The following is a 20,224-nucleotide window of genomic DNA, read 5'->3' as shown; positions in this document are numbered from 1 at the left end:
TGCTCTTACCCAACACAATGACCACAGTCTTCAGAAGAGACATCATGGTATCTCGGTTGCGTCGTGGTCCAGAGCTGTGCCGTGACATCCTCATGGTTCTCTGCCTCACATACACAAAGATGTGGGCATATAGTGTCACCATGACAACAAAAGTCACAAGATTAAACACTGCCCAGAAGACCAAGTAAGAGTTGCTGTAGAGAGGTGCCATGTTGGAGCAAGACTTAATGCTACAGATACAGTTCCAACCTACGCTGGGTATCGCCCCCATGACTATGGACATAGTCCAGATAATGACAATCACAACCACCACGCGCCGGTTGCTCATGCGTGTGTGTAACTGCATGCGGAACACGGTGATGTGGCGTTCAATGGCGATGGCAAGCAGGTTGGCTACAGATGCAGTAAGGCTGGTGTCAATCAAGCCCTGACGCAGCAGCCATGTCGAAACAGTCAGACGTTTTGTGTTTGGTCCCGTGTTGAACATCAAGTAGAAGTACGCCAATCCAGCAAAGAAGTCAGCAGCTGCCAGGTTGGCCATCAGGTAGTAAATGGGGAAGTGGAATCTCCTGTTGACGTAGATGGCGATCATTACCAGAAGGTTGGCGAGCATGATGAAAATGCACACAGTGATGCCAAGGCCCATCACCAACCGGCTGTAGGTGTCCCAGTCGTTAGCAAGAGGCTTGTCGCTGCGGTTGTAGAAAAAGGTGATGCTCTCATTATAGTAGCATTGTTCCTCATCCATGGTTGTAGTGGTGTTTACTAAAATGAGAAAAGACATGAAATACATAAAATTTTCATAGAACACAGTCTTTTGATGTATATTTGAATACCATAGATTTAATTTCAAAAGGGAGGTTTATTTTTCAGATCCATGGAGCTGAAACAACATGCACCACCTCAAATCAAAATCTGCAATATGAAGTCAGTGCTGTTTAACTTTTTTATTGTTTCCTTTACTTGATCACCTTGTGTAAATCATACCTGTGATGTTAAATCATCACAGAAGGAGCATTAAACTAAACAAAAAACACTTCCACTGCATGTTCAAAAGCATGTGGCATATGTGAGTATTTCAGCTTATTTGATTATCTGATTGCAGTGCTGTGTGGGTGAAACGTGAATCCTTTTCTCAGATTTTATCTTGACAGGCTGATACTTACAGAGGTTTTGCTAGAAATTGTTACAAAACAGTAGATGCAGTGTGATTAAAACGCCATTGTGTGCTTTAAATGTGAGAATCTGGGCGTATTCATTACAATTTTGATGTGAAGCAATCTAGTATATTAATCTATATCATAAGCATGCTCCATGTTAGTTGTCATCTATAGCAGTCACTATTATCTCATAGAAAACATACACTGTCCAATATACAACCATGTGTAAAATGAAGCTTGTGTTGCTTACAAGTCACAGAAGTTTACAAGTTTTACACAAAGGTGCTGTGTTTTTTGTGCCTGCAGGCTTGCCTGATATGTGTGAGAAGATGTGTGTGTTTGTATGTCCTGTGTAAAAAAGCCTCAAACATGTTTTTTTTTTTTCATCTGGTTGAGGTTTACGAGTATTTTTGCTTAAAAAATGCATGAGGAGGAGACTGAGTGAATGTGTGTGTGAATGGGTGGATGACTGAATGTAGTGTAAAGCGCTTTGGGGTCCTTAGGGACTAAGTAAAGCCCTATACAAATACAGGCCATTTACCATTTTACCATTTACTGAGAAAATAAGTAGAAACAACAGCATCATCTCTCTCTCTCTCTCTCTCTCTCTCTCGCACACGCACACACACGCACACACACACACACACACACACACACACAAACAATATCACATGAGTATATGTGTTTGTAATAAAGCTCAAGTCCCACATGGATGCTGGCTAGTGTCTCTCATGCACCTAAGACCGGAAACAGGACCTCAGGGCATGAGTAGTCTGTTTGTGTGTGTGTCCTAGAGATAAAGACACAAGGAGGACTGGAGAAAAATGAGGGGACAAAGCTGAAAGAACAAGTATTGGAAGTTTTGGGTCAAAGGCCGGTGTTTTCTTTTTTGTCTTTCTTTTAAATTTTCTTTTCTTTATCTTCTTCTGTAATCATCCAAATTCTTTGAAACCCTTCATGAAAGTGCAAACATGAAGAAGCTTCTCCCCCCTCCTTAGCTAACTTGCAATTTTGGGAGAAAAAAAATTATTACAACCTTCACCTCTAAAATAGTCACATGAACAATCAAAAATCATCCTGGGAAATGAAGCAATGTTGAAAGTAGGGATGGGTACCGGTATCCGGTGCCATGATGGAACCGGTTCTGACATAAACAGTAGTAACCAGACCGAAAAGCAGCGCACATTTCGGTGCTTTATTTCGGTGCTTTTTTTTCCTGAGCTGTGATACACTTTAGATTCTAGCCAATCATTTTACGTTTCCGAGGATAGTAGGCGGGTCCAGGTACGTACGTTCTTTTAGAGCAGAGCTACAGATTAAAAATGCCCAAGGCGAAGCGGTCAAAAGTCTGGCTGTACTTCACAGCAAAAGATGCAAACTCAGCAGCCTGCAACAAGTGCTTTAAGCTGATACTGTGATACTGTCAAAGGAAGTAACACCTCAAATCTGATGAAACACCTGGCGACGCATAGCGTTTTTTTTAAAAGCCGAGAAATGTGCCGTATTTGATAGCTTGCTGCGAGACCTCACACCGTGCACATCTACTGCGGGTGTGGTGCCTGTTATCGGACCCGGAGTTAGCAACATACCCCAAAAACCGGAGGAGTACAGTCCTGGCCCCTAGCCCTGCCAGTGTAGCAGAAATGATGACAGATGATGGCAGCAGCAGCCGTTCTTCTCTGCGTGAGTAGCTTAATGTTGTTCGTGTGTAATTTACGTTGAGTAGGCTAACCACGTTATTACATTAATGCATGTAAGGTGAACTAGCAAACATCATCATAGCTACATGCGGCTGTCTTCTTGTTTGATGGCAGATACTCCCTTCACCCTGGCCAAAAAGGCTAAAATGACCAAAGAAAAGGGGAAAACAGTTAAACATGAGAGGTTTTTGGATAAAGTTTGTGTTTTTTCCATTGTTTAAGCACTGCTTCCAGCCAGGAGTGATACCATATATGCCCCATAGCTGCAGAAAAGGCTAACATTGTTATCTTTTTACAAAAAAACAGCTGAACGTGAGAGGTTTTTGGACCAATTTTGTGTTCTCCATTCTTTAAGCACCGGTTTGAGCACCGTTTAAGCACCGGCACCGTTTCAAAAGTACCGGTTTGACACCGGTATCGGATAAAACCTAAATGATACCCATCCCTAGTTGAAAGCATTGAAAACTTAAGCTTGCCAAAGCTATTTGTTCAAATTCTGCAACTCAACTTGGTAATTTGCTTTTCTGAATGTTATATAATGGAGAGCGAAAACCTGCAGGTCTAACCAATAATTTTGCTCAAGACTGTGCAATTGTTCCATAGTGACTCATGCGTTAAAGTATAAGTTTGGTATAAACAGCAGAATGACGGCAGCAAAATGAGCAGTGTGTGATATACCTATATTGCTTAGGTGTGTATTAGACGTTGCAATGCACCAATGGCAACTTAAAGCTGTTTGCTTAAAGTTGAAACCAGTTAAGCAAATGCTTTTCTGCATTTTATTTAGATTTCATTTTTTTTTATTTATCTTTATTTTCTTAAAGACCAATAAAGAACTCCAGCTGCAGCCATATTTGCCTGAAGCACCAGTAAAATGTTATTTTGTTTACTAAAATAGCAGTGGTACATTGTATTAGCAGTATTGGATTATAGCTAGTACTGGACTGTTCCAGGCCTACGGGATGTATCTGCTTCTTAATTTCTAAACACTAACCAGACAGCGTTTGAATTTATATTTATTTATTTTTATTTATTTATTTTTATATATTTATTGTTTAAGAAAACCCTTTTTATTCATTCAAATAGCTTTCTTTCACCTGAGAAGTTTTACTAAAATCAGACGTATTTTGTCATTCAAATATGATGAGGTTCTATTTTATGCCTTTGTGGCATCTAGTTTGGATTATTGTATTGTTTTACTATTAGGATACCCAAAGAAGAGGTATGTTAGAGGTCTGAACGTGGTTTAGAATGCAGCAGCTTGCATTCTTACTGGTTCATCTAAATATGATCATTATACTTCTGCGCTTTGCCTCTCTTAATTGGCTTCCTATTTATGCAAGAGCAGACTTTATATCTGCATAACATTCGTCTTGAAAGTCGAAAAAGCCAGAAAAAACAGGATTTGTTTTGCCCATTAGCAAGGTAGAGCCATTCATTCATGATTACTATAGTGCAGTGCTTGTTTGCTGCAGCGCAGTCATGGACAGAGCCTGGTCAGTGCACTACATATGGCTTATTTAGGGAGTTCCAAATACACAACAATGGCAGTATAGATTACAAGTTTTCCAGTTTTACTACTCTTTACATTCACTGCTGGATTAAGTTATAGTTAGCTCCGTTAGCTCTGGTCTGTGCTTTCTAAAGGACTATGATGGAAAGCACTCTTTAAATAAATATATTATTGTTAATAAAGAGGGTTTTCTAATTAACCTGCATAGTTCTTCCATACAAAAATTTAAATATAAAAAATTTAAAAGAAATAATATAAGGAAATCATACAAAGACCAACATTTTAAAATGACTGACAACAGAAGATAACTTGCAGAGGTTTATAGTATACTGAGTCCAGCGAGCAAATCATTTTCAGTGTAGTAATGTGCAGTGTCCAGCCCTGTAAGGAAACTGCATTGTTTTTTTTGTTTTTTTATGTTTATGTTTTTTTAAACCAGGATTCATTTAACCCTCTGGGGTCCACGGATGCGCCAGGGCATCAAAATCACATGACAAGTTTAAGACGACACAGCAACAAGATGCAGTCTCCAACTTGGGTTGAAAGTGCAGACTTCAAACTATATACCAGTTTTTAAATTATGTTGATAGGCCATGTAAAACCGGAGTTATGATGAAAACAAAAATACACGCAACGTTATTTTCTGAGTGTTTTCTTTTTTGGGGGGGAGTGGCACAAATAATTTATGTGGCATCTTATTTGATGCAGCACACCTGATTGTTCTGTAAATAGTTTTAAATGGTTATATAAAAAAACACCTGAGGCATTTGCTGCATTTTTAGGTAAATAGTACCATATAACTTTGTTGTTTGCAAAACTTGTGCATAATTTTTAAAAAATGTACAATTTGTATTTGCATTTCAAGTTTTGAAAATGATTCGTTAAACATATTTGTGGTTCTTACAGTAAGAAATATAACTTTTTTCTACTCTGATTTTAAGTTTTTTGTCTGAATTTAGATCAATTGTGCTAATACGCTATGTCAAAATGAAACCATAACTCCAAATTCAGATATGTGAGGTTGTGCTGAAAAGAATGATACCAAACAAGGCAAGATAAACAGTTTTAAAAGGTGAATAGAGGTCAAATCAAAAGTAGTCAAAAACAGCCAATTTTACCCTGGACCCCAGAGGGTTAAATAGAAAGCTGTATGGCCTCATTGCAAAAGAGTGTTATTAGGACATGTGAAAATAAAGAACACATCTGTTTTTGAAGCAAACTGCTAAATTTGCAATACTATCCCCTTTCCTGTTTGTAATGGGTGTGTTACTTCCTTTTGGTGTCTGTGGAAGTTTTTTGTTTTTTTTTCTTAAAGAAGTGACAGTATCATTCCTGCATCTAATTATTAAGATTTTAATCATTGCTCATGTAAGGCAGTCAGTCAGCAATAAGAAGAGGCATTATGAGGAACAACTAAATGACAGCAGCAACACTAATTTAAAAGAAAGTCACAGGGATCGAGTCTCCATTTACAATGACCACAGCGGATGCCCATGTCGTCGTCTGCAGTTTATGGCCATTAAATGTCTGGAGGGAGCAATCAACAGGGCATTAGATGCCTGAGACAAGTCATTATCAAAAGAAAGTGGAGGAAGTGTCAGTGACCTCTCACTTTCATCAGACCTTCGGAGCCTGTGGAAGGAGATCCTGTCATTGTGTATGTGTATGTATCTGCATACAACAGTTGATAGCTGAATATTGTACAAGACTGTGTAAGAAAAAGGACATAGAATGAGGGGAATTTCGTTTTTTGTTCCTGAACAACACAAAGAACAGTGCAGTGACTTATTTTTCAAGAATTTAAATGTGTTTGAGAGCAAGAGAGGAACGTTTGGGAAGTGTGTAGAAGAGAACAAAATGCTCACTGTGCCCAAGTGTGTGTCGACACACTCTTCATGCTTGTTAGTAATGTGTGATAAAGTCTGGCTGTGCGGAGTGAGAGACTCAGTGTGTGTTTTGTGTGTGTAAGTGTCTAACAGGCTATGAAAGGACCACCCTGGAATCCATAGATATGAGGTCATTACTCAAGGATCAACAGCAAGGCTACATCCATATATTGTCAATGTACGCCTAACTGACACATGCATAGGGGCTAGTTGTTCTTCACCATTACTTATTCACGCTACAATAAAGTGCTAAATTGACAATAAATGATGCAGCCTTGCAGGGTGAGATAATTTTTCACCTTTGAAAAATTGAGCTACTAATACTCAATCACAAAACCACACGGTTCCTAGAATATGCATCCAGTACCACATACAATGGATGCTATAGCTTGAAATGAGGTAAACAAAGGACCATAGATTTTTTTTATTACTATTAAAAGATTTATGGAAATCTTCAACACTTTGCTTTAGGTTAGCTGTAATAGAAATGGGCTCATGGCATTTAAATCTGTTAACACACTTTATGGTATTAGTAGAAAAGCACTGAATCAGGACTGCTATGTCAGCATGTGCTACATAGTAAATTGTTTATCCAGCCCATTCTCATTGCAAGGACATTAAATCTGTCATTTTCTCCAAATTACACACAGGGCATCTTTTCACACGAGTGGCTGTGGACCAGGTTTAGGTAATAGTCACGCAGATCTGTTACATCTGTCAGATACACTAGGCAAATGCCATATTTCAATGTGTTGACTTAATGCTGTGAGCTCAAACCACAATCTTTTACTAAATCTAAGTAACTTTTAGTGTCTGAAGTGAAAAGGGTGAGTTCAAATCAAACAAATCAGCAAGTGAAAACCAAGCAAAACAAAGTTCAAAAAGTCAAAGCTTCAAAACAGGAAGCAAACCACAGTTTCCTGGCAGACACATCAAGCGCTCGGCCTCTGCTTTTGCTTTTGAACTACACTAAGCATGAGGACTATAAAGAAATAATTCTTGGGTGTTGATTTTCTTTAACAGTTTGTGCTAACACGGCTCTTTTCTGTCAAGATAAAAGAGATGCACTTAAGATTTAGTCAATTTAGCGATTTTTCTACTGGCCTTTTATATTTACATTTGCAGGAAAATGTAAATTAAATGAAGGTTGTTATCAGGTTGTTACCATTGTTACCAAAAAATACATAAAGTCATTTGCACTTTGCACTTCATGTTTAGATGCAATCCTCCATATCTGAGCTCCTCAATACTTGTTATTTTAGTGTCTAGTCTTGCTTGTTGCAAACAGCTGGCTGTGTCAAATTCTTTCCTTTGACTTTGATAAATATCCGCAGCGTCACATAGCACGCACAGAAAAAAGCGTCCACTTACAAAATTATAAGTTTAATAACAGCAGACTGGTCAGGATCTGAATCTAAATATTGCTGCTTTGTGCTGTCTTCACATGTGACACACAGATTTGAGATTTATACAGCAGAATAATAATGCAGTCCTAATGCTAAACTCCATCTGAGCTGCATCATCTGAAGAACTTACTCATTTTCTAAAGTAAGAATTTTTTCTTGTATCAAAAAATGGAAATTTTACATGTCCTCTCCGAACACATGTGGTTCACTCTGATATTTCCTGAGAGAAATACTTGCCTGAAACCTATGCATATATCAGCTTGTCAAATAACAAATATGCAAAAATCATCTTGTTTCTCATCCTTTTACTACCCATTTGTTTGTGTTATACTTGGTTAATTGCGCTGATCATTATTGAACTGAAGTGGCTGCGAGTTCATAGATGAGCATATTATGATTGGATTATCTGAAGAGCTATCCACTGTAAGTTGAGTTCTTATGCATCACTGCCTCATGCTCATCTGAACAGCTGAGCAAATTTGATACTTTGTTTTGTTGTTGTTGTTGGTTTTTTTTTGCTTTGTTGTTGTTTTTAATTGGCTCCAAAACAAATGTTGCTTGTGAATGTATTTTGCACTTTTTTAACCACTGTTCTGACAAGTGCCGAGATAAACCAACTTCAGTCACTGCCAGACAAGAAGTCCACTAAACACTTAACAGTAGAGTCTGTTCCCACTCTATTGAAAATGCATCATCCAGCCTTCTGGCTGCTGTTATTGAAATGCACCCCTGAGAGAAATACCTTTAATAAAATCACCCTCAGATATGATGTTATTCTTACAAAGAACAAGAATTTAGTCTGTTTTAACTAATATTTATTTAGACACACGTTGAGACCAATCACTGATCTGGGATTCCATGCTAAGCAACATATAGCCCTCATGGAACTCATGAAAGAGAAGAAAAATTTTATGTATCATACATTGTTTCACCCATAGTGATCTATAATTCACATGTGCATTAAAGGCTGTATATGAAGTATTGTAGTCTACAAATTGTCTCTTTCTTGAATGAGTCTCACTGATGTAGCATTTCACCAGGAAACTTCTCTTTTCTTTTTATGGAGAAAACGATACATCTTCTAGCTTTGGAGTTCAGACAAAAATATGACCATTTGAAGCTTGTTTATATGTGAGGTCACACACTAAAAAAGCTAATGTTCCAAACAGGATCCCTGCAGTTTATCAGTGTTGTACTCCAGAGTGAGCTCCTGGCTCTGAGGTTTTTAACTTTGAGAAAAAGAATTATTTATTTTCATAAAAAGTCACAAAACATGTAAGAATGATTACAGAGAAGCATAAATTATCAGAAAGAGAAAAGGGAGTGCACAGCTGGGGTGAAATCATGATTAAAAAATGTCTAACTATTTTTGGTACATAAAATGAATCCTGTGGAGTATTTTTCAAATTGTACTTTGATGTGAATGATTTATGAGACACAGGAAACATATGAAAGTGATAAAAAATGTCTTTGTTGAAAGCTTGCAAGGGGTTCATGAGCTAAGGCTCTTCTCTATATGTTTATTTAAAGCGTACCTCACAGTAGTAAGTGAACACCTTCCCTCTTTTCCAGTTTCTAACATTAACAATGTCAGCTATTAAAATATTATATATACTTGCAATATAAAGAGACTTCACTTAGTCTGAGTGAGTTGCTGTTGACCCTTACTTTGCACCTACTCTGCTGGTAAGCTAACTAGCTGTTTTCCACAGAGTTTGTAGTTTGCATTTTATAAACTACATATTGACCAAAAATGACTAATATGGAGGAATTTTATTTCATACTATGTATCATGGTATATGGTATGAATCACTATGCAAGGCTACCCATATGTTTGGAAATGTACTTCAAATGGGTTCAAAAAGTATTTTTTTTTTCTACATTTCAATGCATTTTAGATTATCTATAGGAAACATTTGGTTGCAGCTTGATTATTGGGAATTTTAAATGTGTGTCTAATCCATGTTCAACTCAAGTGAAACCAAAAAGTCTCATAACTTCCCACGGTTCTTCCATCCCTCACTTCCAAATCTCTTTCCTTTTCTCTTTCCACCTCTGTGTCCCCTTCTCCTCTTTGCCCTTGTGCTCATCTTCTGCAATCTTTTTCTTCTCAGATTTCCTCTCCTGTTGCCTGCTTCTTTTCCTCCAGCTCCCTCCTCCCATCTTTGCCAACTCTCCACACAATGTGACCATTGTTTCCATCTCTCCCACCCCAGAAAGCAGAGACGCTGGGCTTCTACAAGCTAGCATGCACACAAACACTCAGCCACATAGGCTTTCATTCTTTAACTTTATCTTTATCATTACACACCACACACACACGCACACACTTGCACATACACTCAAACAGTTGCTGCGTACCGACAGAACTCGGAACAAGGATTGGATTGAGAGCCTGTGTTGAGTCATGAGTGACTGCAGGCGTGACCGGCTGATTCACAGCTCATCAGAGGATGATACCCTTCGAACCACTTCCATCACAGCACACATGGCCCCAAATGGTCATTATACTGGAATAGAATAGAATAGAATAGAATAGAATAGAATACTACACCTTTATAGGACTATTAGTGTAATCAAGCACCACAATTGCATAAATAAACAAGAATGCAATTCAGTAGTGAAATACATAACCAACATTGTTGGCTTGCTTTAATTTTTGCTTTGTTTATCTCAAAAAGAGCTCTCTGGTAGTGATATGAATGCATTTAGGAAATGTAGGAGCTTCAAACATACACAATATTCTTTAGTGACAAAAACCACACTAAACAGTGATAGGCTAAATATATCGAGTATACTATACATAATATTGAACAGAATTTTCTACCAAAACATTATGGCAGTAAAATAAATAAACAAATAGTGCATTTTAAAATATGAGAAATCATATTTCAGGCATTTCAAGGAGCAGCGTTTCATCACACCACCAACAGAAGCACATTGGGAACGGTTACTCCTGGATGCACTGACAAAATAATGTTTCATTTCACAAGGAGAAGGAGTTAACTTCTAAATTACATAGAGAGAGGCGGCTCGGTTTCACAGTGGCTTTCGGTTTTTCCAAAGCCACTGACAGCAATTTGTTATTTCTAAATAATGGGCAGAATCATAAATAACATATAAAAGCTGTTTTAATTTGGCTATAAATTCTCACAGGGATCATAGCTTTGGAAAGTCTAGTGACAACCAAAATCCAACTCACTAGTTATTATCTATGTGGTGGCATATAATGCAGCTTTTCATTTTGGAACTGTCATGTAACTCAGATTATTAGCTTTAAGATCTTTCTCATCTGTCCCACATGTTTAGGTAGAGCAAATTTTTATGCTAGAAGGCATAAAAAGGGGAATCTGCTATTAAAAATCCTCCTTCTTACAGTGGTTTAAGATATATTTTAAAAAGAAACTGTGAAAGAAAGAAAAAGATGCTTAAAATAGATGAATAATTGATGGACGGTTGCGTGAATGCATTTAAAACAGTCTAAGAACCGTGTATAACAAGTGGTTTTATTATAATAACTGAAGTATTTAACAATGACTGGATAAAATTTTTTTTTACCTAAACAGTCACTACCATATGTATCAGTTTGTTTTTGTTTGTTTTTTTCTGGATTTTATTAACGGGCGTGTTCTCTAATGAAATTGCACTATTAGAGACAGATTCCACAAATTACATCACTGGAGCTCAGATGCAATATGGGATTGCGTCAGTGTGGTCTGCAGAGATTTCAGGGTTTGACTCAAAAGTGTTCTTCAAATTCATCACTTTAACGACCTGGCCTGTCAAAACCATTAATGCACTGCACTGAATAAAAACAAATGTGTGCATGTGGTCATACTTTGAAATGATAATTAATTTGTGTGTATATCTAGATTTACATATGCATAAATGTATGTATATGTCTGTATCTTCATCTGTGTATGCTCATTGGATACCTTTTTTATTGGATACCAGATCCCATTTTGTCTTCCAAGCTGCCTTAATCCTTCATGGCTGAGATTCAACAAGGTACTGGAAACATTCCTCAGAGATTTTGGTCCATAGTACCATGATAGCATAACACAACTGGTACAGATTTTTCAGCTGCACATCCATAATGGGAATATCCCATTCCACCTCATCACAAAAGTGCTCTGTTGGATTGAGATCCAGTGACTGTGGAAACCATTTGAGTACAGTAAACTCATTGTCATGTTCAAGAAACCCGTTTGAAATGATTTGAGCTTTGTGGCATGGAGTGTTATCCTACTGGAAGATTGGTAAACCATGGTCATAAAAGGCTTTAAGAGAAAAGTCTGGCCCTACCATCGAAATGATCCAGGGGAAATTCAGACTTATCACACTAGGTAACATTTTTACAATCGTCTATTGTCCAATTTTGGTAAGCCTTATTTAAATTGGAGGCCTGGTTCCTATTATAAGCACACAGGATGGACATTTGGTATGGTACCTTTAAGCAGATGTGCTACTGTTGTAGCACATCTGCTTAAAGGTTTGATGTGTTGTGCATTCAGAAATGAGTATCTTCATATCTCAGTTGTAACAAAGGGTTATTGGAGTTTCTGTTCATTTCCTATCAACTCAGTCATCTACCACACACTGGATATATTCTTCTACTTGGGTCATTTTCTGTAAACAGAAACGGTTGTGCGGGAAAATCCCAGTAAATCAGCAATTTCTGAAATGCTCAGACCAACTCATCTGACACCAACAACCACATTCAAAGTCACTTCATTGACCTTTCTTCCCAATTTTGATGCTCACTTTAGCAGGTTATCTTGACTATGTCAGCATGCCTAAATGCACTGAGTTGCTGCCATCTATTTGGCTGATTAGATACTTCTATGCGTAATGTGGGAGTCATTTCAATCAAAATATGTCCTTTGATACCCACAAAAAATATGTAGAGTGTCTTTGTAGAGTTTCTGAATTTAGAGATGCACAGCATCTCTAAATGTATACTTCTTATTGAAATCGATATTGATATTGAAATACCGATTCTTCCGACACCAGTAATTTATGTTCTAGAATCGATTCTCTTATTTAAATATTGATATTTTAGTACTCTGGGGCAATTTTGTAGTTTTTACAATTAAAAGGAACACAGTGGAAAGAAACTACATCATTCGGATCGTCTAAATTGGAAGGAACTACTTCCTCTTACGCCTTTCATAGTCATATGCGAAACATGGCTGTATAAATGTGTCGCAGCCCCTGCCGTGCGCACTCACAACAATGGCTGAGCGTAAACTGAGTCATGTATGGACGTATTTTACCTTCACAAACAGCCAAGACGTGGTTTGCGATACATGTGGCAAGACAGTGAGGTGTTGTGGCAACACCACTAACCTCATCAAACACCTCAGAGTAAATCATATCACAGAATATGACGAGCTTATGTTGAGGCGAACTGAAGAGGAGGAGAGGGACAGGTGCTGCTAGGGCAAAACAGACGTCTCTTGCGGAGTCCTTTAGTGCTGCAGGCAGGCAACATGCTCAAATAGCGCACAATTTCAGGTTTTTTATTTCTATATGTTAATTCTGCATCATTAAGCAATGAGAACAAGTAGTCTGATGTCCTGTAATCATTATGAAGCTATATTATTATATTATTATTACAATTACATAATGCAATTATATATTGTATTATGAAATACAATGAAACATTAAGTTTTTGTACAGAGTATCGGATCAGTATCATCGATACCACCCTGAATATTACTTGGTATCACATCGGAAAGGAAATCTGTGGTATCGCACATCACTACCAGGAACAAAAAAGACAGGTAATATTTCTCATATGTTAGCTTCTCTTCATTGGCTCCCTGTTAAATTCAAAATTCAATTTAAACTCCTTCTGATTACATACAAAGTCTTGAATAAGCAGGGCTCCTCATATTCTAAAGACCTCATTGCATTGTTTTAAAAGAGCATTTCACTCTTCGACTGCATTGAATTATACTACTTTAAAATGCTATGTAACATCTGAAAAAAGGGTTAGTGTCATTGTTTCACTTCAAAAAGAGCGTGGTGAAGTACAGAACCAAATAATCATACGAGAGTCATGTTTTGTGCTGGGTTGAAAAATAATTTCCTCATTATGGTGTTTCTTAGTTCCTCTTTCTTTCATGCATGACTGACACCTTTCAGATGATTTTAACCGTCTTCTGCCTCAAGGCCACACATGATCTGTTGCAAGGAAGTTAATGAGTGGTCATTAGAGAAATAAGTGGTAAGTGCAGGATCTATGTCTTGAACCATGTTAGCATTAGAGCCACTGAATGTGTTTATCTCTAACTGATGTGGTCCAGTGTCTGGCAGCACGAGCCAACAGTACTGCACCATTGTGGGTTGAGCTCCTGACAATGTAAACATCACATGGATGAACACTTGGCTTTTGGTCACACTGACCATTATCCTTTTAAGCCCTTAAAGCCTGCCTCTTAATAAAGAAGAACTTGTAAGTAAAGTGGTAACATAATATGACTGTTCCATATTTTGGAGAGCCAAAACATGTACTGTATGCATCCAAAACACTTTGCAGTAAATACACATCTACCCTTTGTGCAAGTGATGGTGTATTCTAACCTAATTCATGTAATCTTTCTGGGTAAATATCGGGTCTATTTTCTTTTCTGTTAGCACTAGCTAAACTGTGGAATGAAAAAACAATACCTTACATGATGACAGCATAATAATATGTACACACTGATAGTTGTGAGCAGTTTGTGTATAGATTTACCAAACTGTGCAAATCTGCTTTCTTTAAATATTTATGAATGTTTCCAGCATGCCATGACGTTATCTGAAGTTCGTTTGGAATATACAGTAACTACATTAACATCAAATATATTTACTTCCCAAAACAACATTCATTGCGTATCACTCGTAGCCACGCAACCACAGTAGTGTTAATCTGACAGCTGTCAGTTTCCTGTCAAAACCACAATTTCTTTTTTCCATTTATCTAAGGTAAAAAAATGAATTGTAAAGGTAGAAGATGGCAACAAAGCTCCCTGTGGATAAACAGAAGAAATGGCTACATACATTGAGAAAAACAAACGACTGCCTCCAAATAAGTAGTTATGAGCAAATTCTATCAAAGTCTATCTATTAAAAGCCAAAGGTAATGTTTTCAGAAGATGAGATATGCAGCTATAATTACTTGATCCCAGAACCAAGAACAAGCTGAAGTTTGAGAGATATTTTCAGATATTGTTTATGTTATTATGTTATTGACAGTAGCTGATAATAAAATATATCACAACTACTGTATTCATTTTAGATTTAAGGTCCTTATTGCATCATTTTTAAATTTTGATTAATTAACTTCACAGTAATGGTCAAAGACTGTGCAGACACTGAGGAGCATAATATCTGTAATTCATGTTAATAAGAATGCATGTGTATGTAAGTAAAAGTCAAGATAACTTCAGAGAGAGTATCAGTGATTCTAAAACCATTTATAACTATTTGTGCTATCTGGTGTATATTTTTTATAGCTGTGAACAGGTCAAAGGCTACTTTGAATTACTTCCTTTTTTAAATGGCCCTTGAAGAAATTTATTTTCTGCAGCAACTGCTCACACATTCATGCAGGTTGCTGCATTAATGTGGAAACAATCTGGACCTAAGGAGTAAGAATGGGTGGAATGCAGTTCCTTAGAATAGGGGGAGGAAAAATCAGGGTTCCAGTAATCACAACACAGATGTTTCAAGAACCCAGGCTTTTGATGGACGTCAAAGCTCATGACGGGAAACATAAAGCAGTCATCTTCAGGGGAGACAGTAAGTCTTTGCAATAGGAGTTCTGTTTAGTTTGATAAAAGAGGTCAGAAGTCAAAAGAATCAACTTCTCTGGAATGACTTTCAGATGAGCATGTTTCTGTAACCCCATCAAATCTATCAACAACAACTTTGAGGGCTAAGAACCTGAGGTGCTTCTCTGAGCCTCTTTGCTTTACTCATATTTTAAGTGCACTTGACTAGTAAATAAAAATGTTTGTGGCCTATGTATATCTAAATCTATATATAGACAAAATATCATTCAACAAAAGCACTCAAACACTGTCACTTTAAATCATCATCAACTGTTTTTTAATGCAATGGCATCATAAGTCTTTTACACTTATCTGTTTTTTTTCCTGCTTGTTGTATGACACTATCATCTCTCACTTTCTCTCTCCCCGAGTTATGTCTTAATTTTACAACACTGTACAGTAGCTGTGTAAGTTGTAAAATGTTGCACTAAATGAATTTGGTTTGTGTGTCACAGAGTGCTGCAGCTACTTGAAAATGTTATTTTTGTTACCATAAGATGATGCTAAATGAAAAAAGTGCAGATATTTGCAGTTGTTTTTTTTAAATAAGTACTTGAGAATGACTTAAATAAGCTATATCGAGAGGGAACAAATTGACCTAGTTCAGTAAATAAGAACTATGTGGCTCACTACACTACTGAAGAATTTCCCAGAAAAGAAATGTCCAAAAAATGTGAGATTTTGTATAAATGACAATAATCGAACCACTTGGATTGATCTCCTGTTTCTTAGTTTTTTTATGATCAGATTAAAATCTAACTTATTCACACTATCCATCAAATAAGTAAATAAAACTAAATCGATATTCAACAAACTATTAAAGAGAAATCTTTCATTCTGGTTGCTTAAGGCTGTAAGAAATGTCGAGAACGTCGAATCCATGATTAAAGTCGCTTCAAAGGCTACGTCCACACTAGCCCGGATGGATTTGAAAACGGCGTTTTCGTCTGAAAACGCTTCGCGTCCACACTAGCGTTTTCAGTCGTTTTCACAGTTAACGGGTCTTCACAGGGTATTTCAAACGCTTACGTTCCAGTCCTGCGCATGCGCAAATGCGAGTGAGAATTAAAGAATTTGAAGAAAAGCTATCTGGAGCATGTACAAACTGATATTAATCTTTTTTAGGGCTGTCAAAATTGAGAGCAATCAAAACAACTGTTGTACAATGCACTCCGCTATCTTTGTTTAATTGGTCACATGACTGCATCACATGACTAAAATGCATCATCGTTTAAGAAAGTCTGCGTTTTTGAGTGTCCACACTGTGAAGGGACAGCTCCGTTTTGAAATGTATTCATTTTCGAGAGCGTTTTCAAAACACTACGTTTTTCCTTGGGGAAAATGCCGTCTCAGTGTGGACGGGAGGCCAAAACGGAGAGAAAACTATGCGTTTTCAAACAAAAACGCATTAGTGTGGATGTAGCCAAAGTCATTTGAAATCTCTCTTCAGGAGTGCTAATAGTCCTATCACTCTCTTTAGCATCAAAGACCCCCTGAGACCTGTGACAGCGGGTGGTAGGTAAGCAGTGGTCTCACTCTCTCTTTTGAATACACAAATAAACACACCCACTCAGACACAGATACACCATTTGAGTCCCAAATTAGTGTTAATCAGGAAACAACAAAAGGGAGTGACAGCATGTATCAAGCACCTTTTTTCCCTTACAGCAGACCTTCTCAGTCTGTTCAAATTTACTTTGATGACACAGAAACTCTGCGGTCTTATCACATATCTTGGGTGCATGTGGAAACTTTGATAAAAAAAAAAAGGAAGGTCATGAATTTAATAAACTGTTCTGGTCAAGTTTCAAGGTTTTTTGGTGGGTGTATAACATTCTTCAAAACAATAATAATACTTTAGAAGGAATAGGTATATAATGAGCAAACTGCCAATAACAGGAACTAAAAGGAGCCAGTAAAACGCATCACATCAGCAACACAGCTGTGAAGTCTTTTGTCACTTTCCAAGCAAGAACACAGCCAACTGTGTTTATTTGAATGCATGACCCAGGCTAAGGTAACAGAAATCCATCCCTGAAGTCTGTGGAGATTGATGACAAACCAGATGTGTGTGGCTCAAAAGAGCTCTTTCAGGAAACATAAAAGTACTCAGTTATGCCTTTTTATCTCTTGTATAGATGTGAAATGGTTCATCTTCAAATGGAAATTTGCCATGGGGAGTTTTAACTAAGAAAACTCAAGGAAGGACAGAACTCAATGGCTTTATTTCACCCTATATCATCAAGAACATCTTAACTCAGCTTAATTGTTGGGCAAGTTAAAGTTTGAGCAAACCTGTTCTCAATTAAGTCCCACGGGTCTCAAGGGAGATTCAGATTTTTCCATTAAGAGTGTTTCACAGTATCAATAACAGAAACAGAGCTTTTAAGATGTGCTTTTGTCCGATAACAGTCAGCAAGGTCCCCACAAGAGCTGTTTCATGTATATTTATCTCCAGTTTGTTATGCATGACTTATTATGACTAACCGACAAACAACACAGCATCTGATCAGAACCTGTCAGATGAAAAAAAAAACAAAAAACCCAAGCATTAAGATGTTGGAATTATTGCTCCTTTTGACTTTTAGACTACAAGTTGGACCTCTGAGCTATCCATCTCTGCCATAACTGGTGAAGCCTGTGTACCCTAAATTCATACAGTTAAACTTAACTATCTTGTGTTCGATGAATAACTAAATCACTTTGTTTCCCGAAGGTGTTACTAAAGTCTGCTAAAATTGTAACAGTTACAGTTGATTTTTAGGGCTTGAGTAGGGTGGATTGACGCCTGCCGGCAGAAGACAGAGTCAAGGCGTTTTCTTTGGAAAGACGCCAGCACTACAAGAAATGCTTCAACATGCTGCTGGTGGTTTGGTCATCTGTAATACTCACACTGGCAGCACAAGTGTTTTCTCTTGAATAACCGATGCTGGTTAGAATGAGTTTAGATTTGATTTGGGGGAGGAAGACTCAGAGATTCGATAAAGAAATCTAAAATAAGATCATAAGAACACATTCTCTATAACGAGATCAGCGTGGAAAATCTAAACAGATGTCAGCCTTTATAAACTCCTACACCCAACGCCCATTTATTTTTTTCCTCTCACTCCCATTTACAAGTGTTGTTCCAATCCCACAGTTTGATAAAGAGCCCAGTTCTGGCGCAACAAGTCCTTCATTCCAGCCGCGTCCCTGTTCTCACATCCTCTATAGACGCACAACTGCGCGTCTCCCGTTGAAATAACGGTGCGCTGAGGGGCTCCAGGCATCTGCTAATACCATCAAAGCCTTTATCTGAACTGACTGCTCTATCGCCACGTCTACGTGGCAGGTATACTTTTGATTGTGAAAAGATGCCCACTCTTAGGCATATGTGCATAGTAAGACACAGCGGTCCACATAAACCTATACATGTACCCCCCTCTATGTAACAAATGTTAAATTGTGGGGAAATCTCTCAACAGTGAGGATAAGATATCAAATACTTACAGTGTCCTGCATGCAGTGAGAGCAGTGGGTAGGTGGTTTAGCTTACTCCCTGACTGGTTCCTGGATGTCCAACTCAAGTTTGATCCGGAGTGTCTAAAATTCCTCCAACAGACAACTCATACAGACTCTGCCTGCGCAACTCTGAAGTCAACGCCGCAGCGGTGTAATATAAGATTTAAAATCCAACATGCAGCCAGGTAACCCTTTCATTTTATGTCCGTGCAGGGAAAAAAAGCGAAAGATCGGTCAAATTTTCCCACCGCTATGTCCCGATTTTGTTTGTTTTTTGGCTGTTTTTTTTTTTTTTTTCCAAAAATGCAAGTTGTTTTAATTTCCCCCCCAGATGTCGAAGCCTTTGCGCTCTCTGCTTCGTCTCCGTGCCTCTCTGCGCTGGCGCGGCTCTCTCCTTCTCTCGCTCTCTCTCTCCCCCTCTCTGTCCTCTGTCTCTCTGACTGCCACACAGACTGCACAGGACGGGACCTTTGTCCGCATGTGACGTCACTCACATGCACATGCGGACACGCTGATAGAAATGCCATATCTTTTATCAAGACAGGACATTTACAAACAGACTACATGCACATTGCAATTTTATTTAGAGAACAGGATGACACACAGTTACAGCTAAAACCTGCACACACGGTGATGGCTGCACACTGAAATACAGTGCACAGAATACACAAGCAGCTTTAATACAGCTGAGTGCGTCACATAGCGTCACATAGCACTGTCTGCTCCATTCCCACAGCTTAGACTAAGGAGTTTCTTGAAATGTCCCTCTATAATCCAAGTGCAAACAATATATACCCAAAGGTACCATAACCGGAGCTTTTTCTTTGTGTCTTGATCTCGACAGATCAAAGTGAATTTCATATTTTGCAAACTAACACCTAGTTAAAAATAAAAAAAGCTCTCTTTCGCCAGGATGCTCTCACAAGTTGTTCCTCTTTAGTGAGCCAGAAAGCTAAACAAGTAGAGTGAATATTCATTAGCTGGTGAAAAAAAAGTATGTCTATTTGTCTGAATTGCCTGTGAATAACTGCATTTCATTTGAAATAGGGCTTCATGAGTTATACTAGAAAATCAACAAGTTGTTCAGTTTGCACTGCATGCATAGTGGTGTATTGGCCTTGACCCCCTTATGCTATGAAAGTCATTTCAGTTCAGTTCAGTTCATTTTATTTCAAACATTTCAAACATGTGCCTTCACAATCATTACAAAATATCATTCCATTATTTGTTTGAAAAGG

General features: G+C 37.9%; 1 protein-coding gene across 1 annotated transcript in view; it reads right to left on the bottom strand.

The window, feature by feature from the left end:
* Positions 1-19,442, bottom strand: part of lpar1 (lysophosphatidic acid receptor 1) — a 37,386-nt gene extending 17,944 nt beyond the window's left edge. Inside the window, exons 1-2 of the mRNA XM_084934830.1 lie at positions 18,975-19,442; positions 10-765 (exon numbers count right to left, since the gene is read on the bottom strand). Coding sequence (XP_084790956.1) covers positions 10-748 — 739 coding nt within the window. The 5' untranslated portion in view covers positions 749-765; positions 18,975-19,442. The remainder of the gene's footprint in view (positions 1-9; positions 766-18,974) is intronic.
* Positions 19,443-20,224: the final 782 nt, after the last annotated feature.

This window comes from Perissodus microlepis, chromosome 7 (assembly GCF_051167445.1).
Source record: "Perissodus microlepis isolate ML-2025 ecotype Zambia chromosome 7, ASM5116744v1, whole genome shotgun sequence".
NCBI classification, from domain to species: Eukaryota; Metazoa; Chordata; class Actinopteri; order Cichliformes; family Cichlidae; genus Perissodus; species Perissodus microlepis.
This window is presented reverse-complemented; position numbering and strand designations above follow the sequence as displayed.